General features: G+C 40.3%; 1 protein-coding gene across 1 annotated transcript in view; it reads right to left on the bottom strand.

Moving 5' to 3' along the window:
* The window catches only part of Tnni3k (TNNI3 interacting kinase), a 268,692-nt gene that overhangs the window by 136,831 nt on the left and 109,892 nt on the right, over nucleotides 1-21,969 (bottom strand). The window contains exons 12-17 of the mRNA XM_052730298.1: nucleotides 16,967-17,053; nucleotides 16,391-16,447; nucleotides 15,421-15,513; nucleotides 15,274-15,331; nucleotides 14,977-15,171; nucleotides 14,002-14,106 (exon numbers count right to left, since the gene is read on the bottom strand). Coding sequence (XP_052586258.1) covers nucleotides 14,002-14,106; nucleotides 14,977-15,171; nucleotides 15,274-15,331; nucleotides 15,421-15,513; nucleotides 16,391-16,447; nucleotides 16,967-17,053 — 595 coding nt within the window. The remainder of the gene's footprint in view (nucleotides 1-14,001; nucleotides 14,107-14,976; nucleotides 15,172-15,273; nucleotides 15,332-15,420; nucleotides 15,514-16,390; nucleotides 16,448-16,966; nucleotides 17,054-21,969) is intronic.

The raw sequence follows: 21,969 nt of genomic DNA on the forward strand, positions 1-21,969 counted from the left end.
GGAGCTATGCAAAATTTTTTTTTGTTATTGTTTTGGTTGGTTTGTTCGTTTTGAGACAAGTCACTGAACTCACCAAGTAGGCTAGCGTGGCTGACCAGTGAGTCTCATGAATCTACTTTTCTAACTCTCCAGATATGTGATTACAAGTATGTGTAGCTACACTCATCTTTTTTACCTGGGTTCTAGGGATTGAACTCAGGTCCTCAGGTGCTCATGGCAAGCACTTTATCCACTGGGCCATCTTCTTCCAACCCTCATTGTATTTATTTTATAGATAATTTCCCTCTGTGAACTAATTTTGAATTGTCCCATCATACTTCCTGTCCCTGTTCACAGTCTTGATGCTAAACACATTATCAGACATCTACCTGAGTGTGTGACATGAGTATAGATTCATTGATGGCCTTTGAGAAAACTTTTGGTTCTCCAATTATCTATGTTCACTATTTTTTTTTTGTTTTGCTTTTCGAGACAGGGTTTCTCTGTGTAGCTTTGCGCCTTTCCTGGAACTCACTTGGTAGCCCAGGCTGGCCTCGAACTCACAGAGATCTGCCTGGCTCTGCCTCCCGAGTGCTGGGATTAAAGGCATGCGCCACCACCGCCCGGCTATGTTCACCATTCTTTAGCTGGAATTTGTTTTAATATCCAAAGTCAGATTATTTATCAAATGACTCTTCCTCTTCCTTAAGGTTATGAATAGGTCAAATATGTTTTGTTCGTGACTGGAACAGTTCTAATTCCTATAACTTTACATATCACCTTTCAGAGAGTTTGCATTCTGTATTCTTCATTAGACAATTAATCTTTTACTCATGTTAGAAGGAGGAACTCCATCTATTTAAAGGCTGTAATTTGATGAATTTAAGCAGATATATAATCTTGTGAAACTATTAAAATTATGGTCTCAAGACAGATGGTACCATTTCCAGCCCAGAAATATTCCTTGACCCTCTAGCAACTCATCCAGTTCTCAGCCTTCAGTCCCAGCAAACCATTAATCTTGTCTACTATAGGTTAATCAGCAGCTTCTCAAGCAGCATTGAGGCTGTTACTGTGTGTGCAGCATAGTGTCTGAGTGCTTGCTTATCATATGCTATCTAGGGTTGATTCTCCAAGACTATAATACATGTACATGCACACATATATGTACATGTGTGTATGTGTATGTATATGAGCATATACATGTGCATATGTATATCTGTATAAGTGTACACATGTGTATATGTGTCTGTATATATATGTATGTATGCATATATGCATTATGTATCTTATTCTAGGCAATTTTTGTTTCACATGTCTAAAGTAACATTTAGTCAGAGAACTGTGGCCACACTTGAATCTATAATTTAGATAATTCTGGTCAATTTGTAAGAGTGAAGAGTGACTGAGAAAATGAATACTTTTATCTGTGCTTAGAAGGCATCATACATGTGTGTTGTTGAAACCACAGGAATATTTTATAAGGAAACAAAAATGCTTCTTGAAGAGTCACTTCTTAGTAAAAAAAAAATCAAAACTTTTCCATTAAAGACATTCAATAATCCCTTTGCTCAAGAAACCAAGCATCACCATAAGACACATTCTGAATTGATTAATTTAGATGTAAAAACATAACAAGTGGGGGAAGCATTGCTACTGTTTCTGCAGGTTCACACGAACCTGATTTGGGTTCCCACACTCTTTTCACAGGAATATTTAAATAATTTGACTGTGACAAGCCAAACTGTTTTGAGACCTCATTGAAAGTCAAATGAAAACATTAATCATATGCAAAAATATTCCAGTCAGGCATAGGAATGCTGCAGGTTAGGAAATAAGTATGTTGCCTATGAGAAGAAAAATCAATTGACTTAGAAAAAGCAAGTGTTGGCTCAAGTCTACATGGTCAGCATTGACTGGAAATCACTAGGGTTTCAGGGTCTTGTTTTTGGCTTATGAATTAACAGATAGCCTTGAGCCATGTCCACACTATACAATAAGTTTGTTTGACTAACTTTCACCTGAGAAAATTGGAAAATCAGATCAGTGGAACTACTAATCACTTTTCCTTTGTTTCTCACTGTTGGGTGTTTGTTTTATTCAACTTTTTTGTACGGGGGGGTAGTTTAGTGACTAATAGGTATATAGTTATCCTTAACACAAAATATCTAGGCTAAGTGATTTATACAATACCAATAGTAATTAAGCAAAAGAATGAATTTCATATCATGAAATACCACATTTATATTGAGTGAGAATTACTTTCTCATGATTGTTCTGAATTCTGCAAAGTGAGGCCCATATGGCTCGAGGAACACTGTTGAGTACATTGTATTGTTATTCTGTCATGGTTGTTCTGGTTAACTGGGACTAGATATCAATCTACACCTGTGTTTTGGACTGTATAACTATACAACATGGGTAACAAACTTAGCCTGTCACAAGCTTTATTGCCTTAGTCATTCTGCAAATCTCCTTAAGCCTTTCATCCATTTCCTGTTTAAAAGCACCCTCAAAGTTAGGAACACTTAAGTAGATAGGACATGAGAAACAATGAATTTGACAGTTGGGGCACAGCCACATTAGTGGATATTACTCTATGACCCTTGATCTTTTATAATTAATTCCTTACTGCATTTGACAGTATTAACTGAATGCCTATTAAGGTACTCAGGATAGAACAGTATAACATACATAGTGCCTGCCCTAACAGAGAACCTCCTGTCCAGTAGGGAATACACTGGTGTCCAGAGTGATTTTAACTGGGGTGTGTTAACCCAAGATTTGCATCAGCATGAGGGATATGCATTGCTGGGGTGGGATTCCTAGAGGAGGCACTAGGGGTAGAATCAGTCAGGAACAAACAGCCCAGGGTAAGATCTATGCCAGGTGGGTTTTCAGATAGATGCTAGAGATGTAACCTAGCAAAAAAGACAAAAATTGAAGCCACAAGGAAATTCTTAGATTATCTCCCTGTTGCTCCAGAGCTGAAGAAGTTTGGTAATTAACAGCTCATTAGCTTCATATTTAGGATACAAAAGGAACTTTGTCAGGGTTAATAAGAGTTCAGTGGGAAATGTTTGCCCGCAAGGCCACCCACATCCAACAGGAAGATCAGTGTGTCTTTCTTATTCTTTGTGTGAAATGAGAAAAAAGAAATTAAAGAAAGTGGAAGAATTAGAAGATGTCTGTGATCATTAGTTTCCTTCAAAAGCCCTGTTGAGTCAGAAGGCCTCTGGAGGACAAGCCTTCCTGAGACCGCACACAGTAGAAGTCTATTAAAATGTGCTCCAATCTCAAAGAAAGAGGTCACCCAAGAACCCTGACCCTTTGCTCTGAATGGACTAATGAAAGCCAGCTACTGCTCTAAGAATTCAGACATAGGGTTTCCTTCCTCATTGTAGAGAAGGCCAACTTCATCCTGGCTGTTTCATCCGTAGCACTGGGTGCCTTTCACCAACTTCTGTAGGGTTTCAAAGCCCTTATATGAGGAGGGTCTAGTGACTGAGAGTACAGTTCTTCATGGAAAAGCATGAAATGTAATTGATACGAAGACTGCCACTGCAGTATTCAAGAGCTGTGAGCACTCTGTGAGACTGCCCTGATCTTCTCCCCAGCTGCTACAGGTAACAATAAACCTTTTAGAAAAGGAGTATGATGTCCCTGAACTGTCTGGTCACCTCAAAACCTTCCACCTTCAGCATGAAGGTGACCCCAGGTGTTCTGCAAATAACCAGCCATACTGAGAGACTCTCCATCTGCTTGCAGTGAACAGAACTTAAATGGACAGACATTCCCTGTGTCAGGTGGAATGGAGGAAGCTTACCTGTGTAAAACACCTCCCAGGCTGTCTGGCTGACTCGATCTGCTGTGTTGTAGGTATAGCCACACTATCTGGAGCTAGCACACATTCCTGAACAGATATGCATTGCCCATTTCTTTGTGTAACTCATGACTGTAAGGAAAAATGCATTCAGGAAGATTGAAGCAGAACTCTAGCTTCTATTAACTGGAGGCCAGGATGTCTTAACATCCAAGGCTGATGGCAGAGACTTTGCCCTTTGGCTGTAAGTGGCTGAATTGCTGTTTCCACCAATGTCTTAAAAATATCTTGATTTATGACTTTACCTTGTTACTATAAAAATGCCATGAATCTGTTATCACCTCAGAAATTAGAAATTGGGAGCTTTAAATCTGTATTTCTAGGCCATGGCCACTCATATTTTGGTTCTACAACCGTCTCATCCTTTTAAGATGAACGCTTTTTGATTTGACGATTAAAAGCAAACTTCTTTTGTGGAAACTTTCTCTAATGTATTTGCCCCGACTCTACCACTCACCCCAAGAGTGTTTCCGTGAACAGGGATACACATAGCCTACACTGTTTCTGTTTTGCTCTTGAAGAACTTGAATCAGAGAGAAAAAAAATCAAGTGAGTCATGTGATACAACAAGAATGAACTAATGGGAGGAAAGACATAGCTAGTCACGTGAAGTAACAAGGCTGAACCAATGGGAGGAGTGCAAAGCTAGTCACATGATGTAACAAGGCTGAACCAATGGGAGGAGTGCAAAGCTAGTCACGTGATGTAACAAGGCTGAACCAATGGGAGGAGTGCAAGGCTAGTTGTCTCTCAGGATCAGGAAGCTGTGGCTGGGGGCCGGGAATTCTTTCCCGTCACTATTAAATGAAGGCAGAATAGCCTTCTTCACATTAATTTGGATGTTCACTGAACTGCAATGCTGAGTGAGCTGGTTGGCCCCTGGGAAGGAAAGCTGTATATCAATGCTGATGCCCCACACAGTCTCCACAAAAACACAGCTTAGTCTTGTTGACTTCCAGAATGTACTTCTAATGAGTCTTCTTCACCATGAAGTTTGTCACCCAGCTGCTGAGTAAGGAAAAGGTAGGCATCACCATTGTGTGAATGAGCTCTGTGGAGAGTCACTGAGGAGGACCCTGGACACATATAACTCAAATTCTGCCCCAGCTATGATTCTTTGAAGTTGGACTGTCAATGTAATCCACGCTGGAAAGCTCAACTGCAGGTCTCTATGGAGGAAGGAATGTGATCTGGGCCCTTTTCCCATTCTTCACAGAAAAGATCCATATGCAGTCCACACGTTCCCCACAGCCTTATAGAGAGAGTTATCCGTCTACAGTATGATAAGCAAAACCATAGACATACAATCAGAAAGGAGACAAACAACCAGAAGCACACTTGACCCTGAAGAATATTAAGTAGTACCAAAGAGATGGCTCAGTGGGTTCATGTACCTGCCACCAAGGTTAATGACCTGAGTGTCATCCCAGGGTACACATGGTGGAAAGAGAACTGACTCCTGAAACTTGTACTCTGATATCTACACATGCATTGCATCATGTGCACCCCTCTCATACAAAATTAAAGTGTAATTTAAAAAACCTTATTAAATAGTAAAATATTCTTTCAGAAAGATGATAATAATTGCTAATATATTCTTTCACTTAAATCCAAGAAATCTTATAATTGTTACCTGAAAGCTACGTTAAGGAAAGTTTCATTGACACAGGTTAGAGAAGATTCCACAAGGTGAGATTATTTACACATTCACTGACTGGTGTCTGTCTGTCTTACTGTGTCAAATTCATGCTATGCTAGCTACTGGAAATGTGATCAGTAGGAAAGAATTATCCCGTTATCAAGCATAATGCCTGCTTTTAACTATTAATTCTGACTCTGGGTCCTTTCACACATTGTGCTGAGACTTTAGCATCTTCAGAATCCAACATTAATGCATTTCAGCGTGTGGAGGTTGAGAATGATGAAGTGGGAAAGGCAGAGATGCCAGAGGCAGCATTAATATCATTACTGAAAGGTTAGCTGCTCGGGAAATCGACAAGGCACCAAGGAGGCGTCCACCGAGTCTCCTACGAAACAAGAGCAGAGAGAAATGAGGCCAGACAGAGGGAAGCTTTTGTTGACATTTTCAAAAGCCTTTGTACAGGCTGGGTCTCTGGAGAATGGAAGACAGCCAAATAGGGAGTTGGCAACAGTAAAAAACTGCAGGTCAGTGAGTGTAGCAGCAGCAGCAGCCTGGGGAAGCATGCCAGAGAGAGGCACTCTCTCCACTCCTCCACACTCGCTCTTCAGTGAGGGAAGGAGAGGAGGTTCCAAGAAGGGAAAGCACCCCTACCCCCTGGCCTGGAAGTCCTTGGGGTGTGGCTGTGTTGTGTTAAGGAAAAGGAGCAAAACAAATCACTTAGAAAAACAACACTGAAAATTTCTGTCAAACACAATGTGGATTTTTGCATCACAGAATTCCTGCTCAGAACTTTCTGTGCTCTATGAAAGACACAATAATCTCACATGTGGCTTAAAACCTACCTTCGAGTGTGGGAGTGAGGATCTAAGTGGGATAGATGAACCAAGGTTCTGATGCCACTTACCCAAGAGATCCACCGGGTCAGGTCTGACAACACCACACCAGTGGGACAATGGATGGACGCTGACATCAATATGACCCCTCAGATTTAAAGGGGTTTAGTGTTGAAGGGAAGGTACTTAATGAGGTGTTGCATAAGAGAACTATTTTTAGAATCAGTGAGCACAGTCGAAATTAAATGAATCATTCTAATGGGGGCAGGTAAGAGAGGAAGGAATTTAAGTGGCCCTCAGAGGACATTTCAGCTATTTCTGTGGATGCACAGAGAGCTAACTATTCAGGTCTTGTGGCATTATGACAGTGCAGTAGGGAAATTGGGAATCAGGTTGCAAAGTTGTTCCTAGTTGTGGAAGCTTAAGCCGATGCAATATGCTGAGGGTACTTGTGACATAATCGGCCTCTGGTACTGGGCAGTGAGGACTGCCGTGTGGCTGGGGCATCCACATAAAGTCAGAATGAGGCAGGTGGAGAACTTCCGTTTAGATAATGGGTAGGGACTGCAGAGTCAGAGGAAAATCGTGGTTTCTTCTGCAAGTTCTGAGAGCTGAGGACAAATCCATAGGTTTCCAAAGTCCGAAGTGTGTGTTGGAGTGGAGGCCAGACATCGAACTATGAGCGAGTTCACACAGAAGAGAGAGTGACTTGTGTGAATGGCTGAGGTACCCTTCTGCTGCGTGTGACAGACACAGTGAGGCTCTCTGAATGCTGAAGTCAGAGCCTGTGATTAAACTTTCTCTCTTAAAGATGAAGAGTGTGCATATACTTTGGCTAATGTGGGCTACATGGATGTAGGACTGAGTCTTTTAGATTGAACAATGCAACTCATGCTCTGGCACTCAGCCAGTCACATGCTTTGCTACTTGGACCATGTTCTGACCCAGGAATATCTGTCTCCACTTTCCCAAAGGCATTTTTATGTTTCAAACCTAACTAATATTTTAATTAGAAGATGAATGGATAAAGAAAGTATTTTACCTATATGCAATGGAATTTTGTTCAGTCATTAAGACAAATGATATGACATTTGCAGGAAAATGCAAAACCACAGTTGTTAAGCATTGGAATCATCACAGCAAACAGGACTATATATGTTTACTGTTAATTGATATATAACACATATGTGTACATATACAGGGTCTTTATGCATATGAATCCATTGCATATTGAGCATCCCCAAGCCAGAAATCTGAAATCCCAAATACTCCAAAATCATTACGAGTTGGACCCAGTGACTCTCACAGAAGCTAGTTTGGGCATGTTTGTGCTTGGGTTTCCAAGCAAAGACTCCTAAACTGGCAAACTGCCTGCTATGGCTCCAAACTCTGGAACACCAGAAGCCTGAAACACTTCTGTTCTATGCATAGATATATTCAGTCATCATCAAATTCTGCATTCTTCTATGGTCTGTGACCCTGAATATATCCATGAATTATGTCTGATATGGAAACATTTCCTCTGTTTTGGCTGCTTGTCAAGAATATACATTCTTTGGAAATTTCTACTGTCACTCAGGGACTGTACCTCAGCATCCATAGTATAGGCTATGAACCTTTAGAAACTGATGATTCTTGGAACTTACTCTCTGGCACATGTACCAAGGACTTACACATCTCTGACTTCTGCATTAATCCTTGGTAGGATGAACAAATAACCATTTTATTTAGCATAATACTTTTCAAAGCCCCATATCACAGTGCTTGTATGATCATGGAAATGAGTCATTGGTCTTGTTCAAATCTGCACAGCCTCAAGTGTGGTGATATTTTGTTTATGCTCTAACAAATAAAGCTTACTTGGAGATCAGAGGAAAAATCCAGCCACTATATTAAACATAGAAGTCAGGCAATGGTAACACACGCCTTTAATCCTAGCATTCGGGAGGCAGAGATTCATCCTGATCTCTGTGAGTTCAAGGCCACACTGGGAACAGTCAGGCATGGTGGTACATACCTTTATTTTCAGCACTAGTTAACCATAAAGGTCTGGAGGTCTGTACAGACAGACAGGAAGTGACAGAGCTGGGCAGGAAGAGGAAGTGATGTAGCTGGGTGGAGAGAAGAAGTGAGATGGCAGGGACAGAAAGGATATAGGCATGGGTATACAGGAAGTGGCTGTCTCTTGGGCTGAGGAGTTTTGAGCGGTGAGAACGTGGATGGCTTCTTTCTGCTTCTCTGATCTCTCAGTTGCCACCCCTGGCTCTGTTTTTTTTTAAATTTTTTTTATTAATAAGACTGTTTAGCAATTCGTCTTACACTCAAGCTCAACCTGAGGCATTCAGAAACAGCCCTTCTGTGATTGAAATCTCCAAGTCTGTCTTAAAGTATGGGATCCCATATGATACTCATAAGTTTGGATATATGCCTTTATGTTCTAAACTCTGCTTGAAAAGTCCTAGTGTCTATCATTCTCACACACAACCATAGCATAGCAGAAGCTCTTGATAATCTCAAACATTCAAGAAACATTTGATAATCAGTTCAAAAGTGGAAAGGATTAGAAAAAAAAACATTGTTTGGAAAATCTCAAAGACCTTCTTGTGGTGATGGATTTAAATTAGACATCTACAAAGCCAAAGCTGTCAGCAGCTTTGTAAGTGTCCACAGGGTCCTGTGGACTTCAGATACCTGTGGCTGAATCATTTCTTTGGTCTGTATTTGGGCATTAGAGTTCTCAAGGCAGTATTGTCCACAAATACTAATATCCTGTGTCACTACAAACTGTAATGGACAGTCATCAGACTCCATCCCTGCAAATAGGGACCATGCCTGACAGATAACTAGAAAAACAATAAATTACTTTGTTTGACTGTTGAGTTTTTTAATTGCAGTTTTGTATTTTGTATTCAATTGAAAGGCAAATGAACATGTCAAGTTAAAAACAACTATTAAATTTTTCTCCTTTTTTTCTTTGTTATTTCCTAAAATCTTCACAAACTTATTTAAATGTCATCTTCAAAATTAAAATCCATTTAGCCCTTACTAGGCTTGTCTTTTTAAATGACCTGTCACTCATCACCAAAAAGTTTTCTGTTTTTAAATTATCTGTAATTTTTCCTTTATATTTACTGGAATAAGATGGTTCTCAAAATGCCAGCAGAGTCCTCAGAATTACACTGAAGACAATTTAGTTTTACTTTCTGAAAAGAAATATTTGTTAAACGTGATGTGGAGGTTTTTGTTTTGTTTCATTTTGTTTCAGTTGACACAGGGTCTCAATATGCAGCCAAAGCTGGCCTCAAACTATACAGTCCATACCTCTTAACATAATCCAACAGCTACCTCCTAGGGCCTGAGATTACAGGTATTCACCACCATATCCAACCTAATGGAGTGCTTTTATAGTCCCCTTCCTATATAAGGGAATAAATGAGGTAATAAGAACAAGATGCATATCTGTGTAGTACACACACACACACACACACACACACACACACACACACACACACACACACAAATACATATACATATATTCATATGGCCACTGTGAAGCAGGTGCCACTGTTCAGTTCCTATGATACTGTAAAAGGGTAAAGTAGATTTATCTGGAGAGAAGACCACTCATTTAATCCACATCTGTTTGCAATGATGTCACCATTTTCTAACAGTTTAGAAATATGCTTGTCCAAGAGAACAGACAAGCACAAAGTTTTAAAGCCCTTAGCTGTAACTGTGACCTTAAGAACCAACTTCGTGAAATGAATATGTAAATTGGGTTAAGGTTTAAGTTGATCCCTAAGAAATCAGAGCACTCCTGATATAAAACTGTGAATAGTTTAAAAATATTTAAACTCTATGGGCTGCTCATAGAGGGCTGCATCTTTCCTCTCAGTTTACTAAAGCAATCCCCAGAGATATACCCACAGGCCAAAGAACGTAGACAATCCTTATTGAGCGTCTCCTCAGCTGATTTTAAGTGATGTCATTTGGTAATAAAAGTCAATCATGACAAATATCATCACTACCAACTGTTCTCTCTCTGTCTTCTGAAATGACTCTGTGTTCCATTCCAATGTAGAGTGAGGCTTGTTCTAAGAAGGCGACTCTAGATTGGTCTCTTTCCTCAGCTCATTGTCTGTACAATGGAGATAAAGAACACTACAGACTCCATGAGAGCACGGCCACCTCGTAAGCAGAATCTCCTGTGCATTGCAGGTGTTAAACACATGGCAGCTCACCCCTCCCTCATTCTTGTGTTTACTGAAAAAATAACTTTTACTTATCCCTTGATCCTTCTCTTTAGTATATATCGAAGACTGAAATTAATGTTAAGGATATAATAAAAAGCCACAGAGAGATCTTTCTTGCCAAGAGAAAAGTAGTTTTCTATTTTCTTTTGCTGAACTAACAACCTCCATCCTCAATATAGAAGTTTCCTCTTTCTGCAGGTTGGTCAGCCATCTCCTCAAGCCACTTCCTTTATAATTATGAAAGCCATTGAGTGATTCCTCAAGACTCTATCGGGAAATAGGCATAATTGTATAAATTAAGCCCCTCCACTTTTTAAAAAACCTTTTTTATTACTACAGTGGCATCCCTAATGCCTCAAGAATTTATCTAAATATACATTGATTGAGCAATCTCCACATATGAATACAAGGCTCTGATCTCAGCAGGTCAGAGGAGAGAGCAGCCTCTCTGAACCTGAAGCCATCTGATGTATGGAGCAGTTAGGGAGATAAAACCATAAGCAATCAACAGTCACATCAATTCAAAGGCAAGCTGGCATCTGAGCACCTCTGCCTGTTCTAGGGAGACTTTTGAATACTGAGGAATTGAAAATTGTGTATCCTTAGAAAAGATCCAGGCCTGTTTTTCCAGCGTTGCATCCTAAGCAAGCTTTTTACTACACTGTGATCTTTTACATGCTTGGATTCTCTTGAAAGCTGCTTTCAAATCATTTCAATCCTCAGTCATGTCCTATTCAAAGTGGAGACTTAGTTGTTTCCTTAGTATATGACTTATTGTATATATAAATAAATTGTAGCAAGCCCCCATGGTGTACGAAGCATGTGACTTTGAGTCATGTACAGTGTCATATCTACATAAATATAAAAAAAGAAAGTTTTATTGTTGTTGGTTGAAGATGGGTAGAAAAGAGTTTGAAAAAATAGATACAAGAGTTAGGTCCCTATGCATGTTTCATAAAATTTGAAGAGTTTTGGAAAATTTAAGCTCTATGGTTAGATTATAGTCAGGAAAAATAAGGCAAAATAAGCTTGGTTTTGTTATCTAATAAATGTTTTATTTTCATATCTAATCAATATTTATATTTTCGGTCCTGCTGAATAACTGATACTAGCAACTTACATTTACTGACAAGGCAATAGGCTACACTTTGGGAATGAATGCTGGAGGACATTGGCAGCCACCACTTGTGCTCTGCTTCCACACAAGATGACGGGAACAGACAGTGACAACCTCCATGCCCAAAGTCGCCAGTTCACTAACTGTCAGTTCCCCATCGAAACCATTTCCCTAAATATTGTTACTAAAGCTCAAAGAACAAGTAAGTTCGAAAAGGCAAAGAAAAGAATAACCAAGTGAAGACATGATTTCTTAAAACTAAGAAACTATAAGTTCTCATACAATTTACTTCCAACATTAGAATCTACCAACTCTACTCAGATCATTTTCTCTTTCTTGCTTTTCATGCCTTTCTTTTCCTTTCATTTCACTTCCTACTACTGCTATCCTGTTTTTAATTAACTTCTTGCCTAGACTGCTCCAATAACTATCTCATCAGGTTCTTGACTGGATCCTCATGGAGAATCCACCAGATAGTTTGGTCTTTCCATAACAAAACCTCTGGTCTCTGATTGCAGCAGAAACATCCTCAGGGCTCCTTCTTGCTCGCAGAAGCACACTGAACCAGCCTTCCTTGTCCTGCATGCACCGATTTATTTCTAGCTCAACTTTCCTCTACTTCTTTCCCAGTGTTCACACACATGCATACCTTTTTTATCTTGTACACTAAAAGGGAGTGCCTTATAGTTCCTCCACATATGTTTAACCTTTTGATCTCTATTTGATAAGTCTCTCCCTACCCTTGGGATGCTCTTCCAAATTTGTTCATCCCTAGGGAATGAGTGATATGTTGCTTCATCCATGGAGCTATCTCTAAACTCCTCTGAACTGATTAACATTCTTTCTTGAATTTTATAGAAAATTTCACTGCTTATATTTTATAGAGCTTGATGTTAAATATATTTAACTTTCTTAAAATATATTTGGATAAGTGTTTTTTTTTTATCTCTGTTATGATGTGAAATCTCCTGGGAAGTTTGAGAGTAGGATGTGTGTAAGTTTCATTTTTCATATGGAAATGTACCAAATGTAACTGGCTATAAGCATACCCCATGCCCATGTTGTTGTTGATCAAGTGATTAAATAGAGTAATTTCTTAATATTTAAAAGTTTTAAATGATATCCATGATTTATACAACTCTTTATTCACAGTCAAGAAGTGGGAGTTATTGGTATGGAACAGACCAGTGACTGTCTACTTGTCTGTACAGCAGACTGGGGGTCCCACCGACATTGCTGTGGGTCTGACTCCTCAGCAGTGGGAAATGGGTAAGTGAAGGAAGTTTTCCACTTCAACATTCAGCTTTCAGTCAAAACTGCTCTATTTTGTATACTGGCCACGGTTTGTACCAAGACTTTATTCAGAGAAAGTTTCCACTGTTTAAGTAAAGCATGGAAACCTCTTGGGGTCCCAGCTCTGTGCAGAACTTTGATTATATATTTGTCTCAGGCTCAATTCAACATGAAAGCATTTTGTATGAAAACTAGGTAACTATCCTGCTGTGGTTTGACTGAATTTACTAGCACAAAAATACCAAAATGGCAGCACCAAGGAGCATGTCAGCTAAGATCCTCTAATCCCCAACTTTGTATGAGACAGGAGGACGTCCTTCATAGTCACCAAGGTTACTCACTGACCCAACCACTGGTGTGATAACTCCAGTCACATATTTGCCTAACAGCAGGCATTGCTGTCAGTGTGTTTAGGACATTCACAGTGTGTGCACAAGCACAAATCTCAGTGGTGTTGGTTAGACCATACATGTGGCCTGATGATACAACCAAGAGATGCAGTCGACACAAGACACATGAGGCTACTGACAGCATGACATGCTGTGTTGTTTTACAATAAGTATGATAAAATTATAAAATGTGGCAGAAATTGTAGTGCATTAAGTACATAAATCTGCAACATTTTTTAATTATCATTATCAAATTCCAAGCACTGTAGATAACCACAGGTGCTGGGTTTTTCTCTGGTTGGCAGTCTAAAGTATTTTGTCAGCAAGGACAGAAAATGTCTTCTGTGAGGCACAGTTATCCTTGATGAAAATATTATCATGTCCCACATCTTATGCACAGTGCCATCTTTCTGAACATTCCATAGATTCAGATAGTCCCTGAGAAAGCAGTTACACAGCTTTATATTTCTGTGACACAATGGCAGTGACCTATTCGGAGAGTATGCAGAAAACTCTAACCTAAGATAAATCTAAAACATGTCTTTACCATGTCATGTTGGGCTCCTTGTTAGCTAAAGAGTTATAAGTTCATCATTGAGGAAAGCCAAATACCTGTTCAGGTCTCGGTGGATGATTGGCTGGGTCAAGCTGTGCAGGTACTCCATACCCTTGGCAACGTCTACAGCAATAATTAATTTAGACTGAAGGTCAAGAATTCTAGAATAGAAAATAGATTGAATGGAGATGAATTGGTTGAAGCCAACACTCAGCATGTCTCATGAAAGAAAACAGCCCATGATTGTTATTCTCTGTAACTCTAATTTTTTATTCATTGAAGATGGAGCTAAAAATTCAGCCTGGCAAATGGCTTACACAGTTGGGAACTGTCATTTCAGATATTTGTTTAAAAATATGGTACTTGATTTTCTAATTTATTTGTGTCGTACAAAAATTCATGATAATAACACACAAATGGGATGTTCTGGAGCCACTGAGGGAAACCACTTCCTAGTTACTATTAGTAGAGATCTAGAATGTGAACTCAGGTTAGACATGGACAAGAGCATTCTTTTTTTTTTTTTTTGGTTTTTCGAGACAGGGTTTCTCTGTGTAGCTTTGCGCCTTTCCTGGTACTCGCTTTGGAGACCAGGCTGGCCTCGAACTCACAGAGATCCACCTGGCTCTGCCTCCCGAGTGCTGGGATTAAAGGCGTGCGCCACCACCGCCCGGCAAGAGCATTCTTTTTTAAGGCTTTCTCTTGTCAGTACTGTGACCCTGGATGGTTATTTTATTCTGAGCTTCCATACATCCACTTTGTTGGTATGTCAAGGTCGGTCTATTTATAAACTTCCATTAGCAACTTAAATTCCTTGAATCTGTCACCTTTGACTTCCTGTTGAGAAATTACTTGATTTCATTTCTTGAACTATAATAATTATTCATAAATCATCAGCTGTGTTTAAAATGCCACACATGTTAACACCCAGAGCTGTCAGAAGGCCAAAGATCACTGATCAGAAAGCCCAGGCACTACGACAAAGATGGTTCTTGTGCTGGGTTCAAGGTGAATGCTGACAGAGCCAATACCTCTTCTGTTCATGAAGGAGAGAGAACAGAGAGCCTCCTGATATGTACTGCGTGACAATGGCAAACTGGCTGGGGTCCTCCAGGCAGGCTCCCACAAACTGAACCACACAAGGATGGTTGAGCTGGCAGAGGATGGACACCTCTCGGCAAAACATATCCACATCTGACTTAGAGCAGTAGGTGTTGGCTCGGTATCTAGGAGAAGAGCGGAGAAATGTTCTTGTCAACAGCAGCTGTCAGGAGGCTGCCCGTCCCGTCCCACCCCACGAGGCAGACTTCTCTCATCTGCTTGCTTACCGTTTGATCGCCACTATTTTATTCCTGCATCGCCCTTTATAGACTTTCCCAAAAGAACCTACGATTATTTAAGAGAAGTTGGTAAATGTTGGCTACAGTGAGTTAGAGATTGTTACGCTGTAGCAGAGCTCTGGTTTCTTAGCTTACCTGAGCCGATAATCTCGTGGAACTCAATTTCAGAGAGCTGGAGATGGAAACGGGAGGGCAATCCAGCCCTCAGGAGGAGGACATCAGCTTTCTCTGCGAACAGTAATTGCCTTTTTACTTGGGGGATGTGCACACGTGGATGTGAATGCACAATGGGCTTGCTCAGCAACAGGTGCTCCTCCACAGCTGCTTCCTCCCAACTGCACCAGCTCACTTGGAGATGCTAAGAACTAAGCATGCATGCTCCCAGGGCCTGGATCACCAGAACCACCTTCTTCTGTCTCAGGCAATCTCTGTGATCAAGGCTGAGCTTATTGCTCATCTGATCTTCCGTTAGCAGGGCTGGAGACACAGCCACTCTCCAGTATGGCTTGCTTCACAGCCTGAGAAACCCAGTCAATCCCTTCAACCTACATCAACAAGGAAGCCAAGTATCTCTTACTGATAAACTGGGCCTTTAGGGGATACCCATTAAATGGCAGGTAATAAGCACAGGAATCAATCTGAGGAAATATTCCACACCAAAAAGGACTTTTAAAAGTAAAAATTCCAAGTGGTTAAATATTAATTTGTCACGGAATTGTGTTTTATACTTTCCTGGTTTAGTGATGGTAATTTCAACATTCTGCATGCTTTGAAAAAAGTACCTGAGTGTCCCTTATTTGAGATATTTAAAAAATAATAATTTAATAATCTGAATATTTTCTAAAGCAAATATATTTTCAGTTCTTCTAAAATATTAATATTTGTAATTAATATTTTGTTCAAAATATAAATATATAAATAGTACTTTATAACTGTTGACTAAAGAGCATAAAGACAAGGCTAATTATGGGAAGAGTGGACCGCAGCCAGTATTGCTTAGACTAGTGAAGTTGTCATCACTCACAACAAAACAAAACACGTGCTTGTCACATTTAAGCAATAATCACCCTCAGCAACAAAACAGCAACCACCCATTGGTAAGTACCTTTTGTCATGTTTTTGATCTTCCCCAGGGGGGATGGAACAGACACATAGGAGCCGTCTAGAATCAAATTACACAGCGGAGTTGAAGGCAGCATCATTTCTTTGTCCATAAAGTTCAGCACGACAAAATTGCAGCAGAAAATGAAGCCAAAGTGAGCTAGCTTAAGGTCCGAATCTCCTTCCGGATAGGAAGCTGCACTGTGCACACTTGTCTACATCTGCATAAAACGCTTCTAATTCTGTTTCAGAAGACTCCAGCAGATGTGATTTGTATCTCTTTTCTCCTCTTAGTAAATTATTGACGTGTAAAATGACTGTTCGCTGTGTTCCCAGGCCTCCCCAGCCTAGTACAAGCTCCATGCCCATTCAGTCCAAGGAATGCTAAGCTTGAAGGAACTACAGGGGATGGTGGTGGTTATTCTTTGTGTAGCCTCACCTGGATATAAACTCTACAGAAACAAGTCTCATCACTTAGCTACATCCTCCTTCCTCAACACTTGAGGATAGTAACAGCAACACACATTTACCTTTGGATTCAATATTGTACAGCAATGAAACACAATAGCAAAGAGGGTACCTCCTCCAGGTTGGGAATATTCATTACATGGCAGCTCATCCTGGGGTCTCTTATAGTGCTTCAGAAGTGTGACAATGGCATCATGTCCTTAATGAAGAGAAAAAGAAGGAACTTTACTTTTGTCTTGGCTTATTCAGCAACTCCCCCTCCCTCCAAAAACAAAAACAAAAACAAAACTGGAGAACATTTGTAACACAGGTTACTCCTGAGGAGATAATATATTACAATATGGATTTAATACTTTGTTAATTCAAAATAACCTGCTAAGAGTCTCCTGGTAGTTTATGTGGGTAGCAGTGATACAAGGGACACATGACTCTGCCTCTATTTGTAAGAGGACTACAAGCAAATAATTATAGGAATTGTGAGATGAATGAAAATTTCAAAGTAACCATATATGAAATGGTGTAAGTGTATGTGGTTAGGATATGATTAAATGTCTGAAAGACACATGAGGTAACTGAAAAAAAGGGGCACATGCTATGACTGGGCATGGCACTTGGTTGGCAATGCCAGTAACACAGCACTGAGGTTTCTATGGTGGAGGCAGCATGCTGCACATAGATACCTTTGTTCCTCTTTCACAGTGAATCTGTCATTGGAAATGGCTGCTTTCTCTGGGATCTCTCTATCCATCTTCCATCCAACTGTGGCTTTGTGACATGCTCACTGGGAACAGAGGGACAATGCCACTACCACATCTATGCTTTAAGATACAGGAAGCTGTTACTCTTCCAGCTGCCAGCTGCATGCCCAGAGCTCTAAGGTGTAAGGGGTTGGACAGCCTCTCCCTCATCCTTGTTACTAGTCCTGGAATGTCACAAGGTTGAGAGACGCATTTCAGTTATAAGCCACCACCTCTAGAATTCTGAACTTATTAAATGTGCCAACACTTATTCTTGCAAAAGATGAAAAATGTTAAATGCTTTTCAGAGAAAACCATTGATTTTCAATAGAACTAAACCTTGACACTATTGTATGCTTTCACTATGAAAATAATCTACTGCAGCTAATTTGTAAAAGAGGAAAATAGTCGACCTTAAAGATCTTGCCCAGAGCCATGTGAAATGCAATCGAACCCACTGTAAAAATGGCCAACTTTAGAAACTGAAAAGCATAAATGTTTTCCTATCACAGATACCTGAAAGTTAGCATTGACTGCACACATCAGTTTACATGTAGAGTGCTCACAGTAGATCTCACTTACCAAGTTTTCCAATTAAAAGAACCCAAGGAATAGTAAAGGAAGTGCAAGAACACAGGATGGAGAAGTCAACACATTTACTAACACTGTTTCTGAAGGTAACAGTCTAGATCCAGACTCCTTAAGAACACAAACAATACTGCATACAAATAATGAAATTTGTAAGCAAATCCATATATTAGCTATCTAGATGTTAACAACTAGGGTCTACTGTTAAAATTATCTTTTGTTCTCTGTTTGTAAATAATGAGTTGAAATGGTGAGGACCAGCCCTTGTTATTATTACTTGTTTGCTTGGATTTGTGTAACAAGAATCAGAGAAACCTCAGAGCCTGAATGATGTTAGCCAAGAGGCACATTTCTACTGAAAGTCTAGTAGGAAGGGATAGTACATAACGTAAAAGTTCTGAATTGGGAGTGAACATGACATGACCATGACCTGTTCACAACTAAAGAAGGCATGTGTGAAGCAGAGCAGAAGTGGATGAGGATGGTACATCTAGGCAGGTGAGCACAGAGAAGAACAGTGGGTGAACAGGGCCCCCCAGGCTATCAGGATGTGTCACACACAACATGAAGTGAGCACAGACTCCCTAGAGACTGTGAGTGGAAAGCTGTATGGTAGGACATGACTGATGGCTTCCTTATGAGCTACTTGGTGGTGCTGATGTGAGGCATGCACTTAGCGGACAACCTATTGCAGAGCTTACAAAGACAGGATCAGTGTAGGTCATTTTTAGAACTACTAGTTCCTGTGGTTCTGTGCCTGTGGGAGGATATGCCTTACTTCATTTAAAAACAAAAAGAGACCAGCTGTAGCAGGAAGTTTTCCTGTGTCCCACAACTGCTCAGTCCCAATTAAACACACAGAGGCTTTTATTAATTACAAAATGTTTGGTCTATGGCTCAAGCTTACTGCTAACTAGCTCTTTTATCTTAAATTAATCTATTTTTATTAATCTATGTATCACCATGTGTCTTGTGGCTTTACCTGTGTTCCATTACATCTTCCTCCCTTGGCAGCCCACAGCATCTTCCCTGATTCCACCTTTCTTCTCTATGTATCTTTGTTTGGATTTCCTGCCTGGCTCTAACCTGTCTTGCCATAGGCTTCTTTATTAACCAATGGTAGCAACACATATTCACAGCATACAGAAAGACCATCCCACATCAAACAGCCTGTCAGAAAATCAAGTAGGCCAGCCACAGACCCTCTCCTGTCTCTCTGTCCCCTCAGACCCAACCTGCTGTCTAGTCCCAGTCCTGCAGGCTCCCCTCCCGAACTCGAGTCCTCACTCATCAACTGTATCCCACTCCCAACTCCAGCAGGAACACCATGCTACACCACAAGCCACACCTGCCAGAAAACCAGGTAGGCTGACCACAGACCTTCTGTCTCTGCTGCTGCAGCCCCAATCCCCCAGTCTCATCTGTAGCACAGCAACAGAACACCAGCTGCGGCTTTCCTTCCCTCCTGCCCATATCTCCCGTGGATCTCACAGATCATCCCCTCCTAACCTCCATTTCCCCACTCATCACTATATCCCAGGCTCCAACTCCACCAGGCACCCCTTGCTAGCCTAAAGGCTGCTCCTCCCAGGGCAACAAGCAGGCTGAAGGTAGACTCACACCACTCCTGCTGCTCCTGAGATCCAATACCCCCAGTCTCATCTTCAGCTCTGTGGATTAAAAACCTCCTGTGGTCTCCCTTTCCTCTCTGACCTTATCCCCAAGGGATCACAACTATCTTCTTCTCCATCCTTCCTTCTTCCAACTCACCCCAGTATCGAAGGCTCCAACACCATCAAGCACTCTCTGTGAACACACCAGTTGAACAGGTCAGAAAACAGGCAACACACAGCTATCACACTCTCCAGAATGCAGAGGAGAAACAGAAACCAAGGAACAAGAACTCACCCAATGAAGACAAATCCAGAAGCTAGCACCTAGACCTTTAATCATTCCAAACCCAGATGTGGATATGCCAGCATAAAAACACAATCAACAACAGCAAGGACAGTATGTCTCTACTAGAACCTAGCTAATTTTGCCACAACAGGCCCTGAATATTCCAACACAGCTGAAGCACAAGATAAATACCTTAAAGCAACATTTAAGATATGCTAGAAGTCCTTAAAGAGGAAACTAATGAATAAGAAATCCAGGAAAACAAACCAGTGTAAGGAAATATATAAATTGTTCAAGACCTGAAATTAGAAATATGATTAATAAAGAAAACCCAAACTGAGAGAATTAGGGAAATGAAAAATTAGGAACTCAAACTGGAACTGCAGAGGCAAACTTCACCAGCAGATTACAAGAGATGGAAGAGAGAATCTCTGGCCCAGAAGATATGATAGAAAAAGTGGATACATCAGCTAAACAAAAAGTGAAATCTAAAAGGTTCCTGACACAAAACATCCAGAAAATCTGGGACACTATGAAAAGACTAAATCTAAGAATAATCAGAATTATTACTAAGAGGAAAGAGAAGAAACTCAGCTCAAAGGATCATAACATGCTTTCAACAAAATAATAGACAAAAAATTTTCCTAGCCAAAAGAAGGAGATGCCTATAAAGATATAAGAACCACAGAACACCAAATATATTGGATCAGAAAAGAAAGACCCCTTGCCACATAATAATTGAAATACTAAACATACAGAACAAAAAGAAAGAATATTAAAAGCTACAAGGGAAAAGACCAACTACCACATAAAGGCAGACCTATCAGAATTAACACTGGACTTCTCAAGGAAGATGCTAAATCCAGAAGGGCCTGGACAGATTTGATCCAGACTCTAAGAGACCAAAGATGCCAGCTCAGACTACCATACCCAGCAAAACTTTCAGTCATGATAGATGGGGAGAATAAGATATTTCATGATAAATTAAGATTAAAACAATATCTGTCTCTAAATCCAGCCCTCCAAAAGGTGCTAGAAAGAAAACTCCAACTGAGGGTTAGCTACACACATGAAATCATTATAAATAAATAAATAAATAATCATACACCAGCAAAATCACAAGAAGGGAAACACACACACACACACACCACCACCACCACCACCATCATCACCACCACCAAAATAACAGAATTCAATGATCATTGGTCATTGATATCTCTCAATATATATGGTTTTATTTCCCCAATTTAAAGAGACAGACTAACAAAATGGATATGAAAACATGACCCATCTTTCTGCTGGATCCAAGAGACACACCTCTAAATCAAGAATAGACATCATCTCAAAGTGAAGGGGTGGAAAAGATACTCAAGAAAATGGACCTAATATGCAAGCGGGTGCAGCCATTTTACTATCTAACAAAATAGACTTCAAACCAAAACTAATCAAAAGAGATGGGGAAGGGCACTGCATACTCATCAAATGAAAAATCCACTGAGAGGACATTTAAATTCTTAACATCTGTGCCCCAAACACAAGGGCACCCAAGTTTGGAAAATAAGCACTAGTGCAGCTTAAATCACATATTGACCCCACACGCTGATAATGGGAGACTCCAAACCCACTCTCATCAGTGGACAGATCATCCAGACAAAACTAAACAGAAATACTGAAGCTAACAGACATTATAAGCCAAAACGACCTAACAGACATTTAAAGATCATTTCACCCAAATACAAAAGCATCTACCTTTGACTCTGCACTTCATGGAACTTTCTCCAAAATTGATCACATGCTCGGTCACAAAGCCAGTCTCAACAGATACAAGAAAACTGAAATAACTCCCTCTATCCAATTAGACCACCATGGATTAAAACTTGATACCCCCATG

The sequence above is a fragment of the Peromyscus californicus genome, unplaced genomic scaffold (assembly GCF_007827085.1).
Source record: "Peromyscus californicus insignis strain IS unplaced genomic scaffold, ASM782708v3 Scaffold_9__1_contigs__length_137607984, whole genome shotgun sequence".
In the NCBI taxonomy this organism is placed as follows: Eukaryota; Metazoa; Chordata; class Mammalia; order Rodentia; family Cricetidae; genus Peromyscus; species Peromyscus californicus.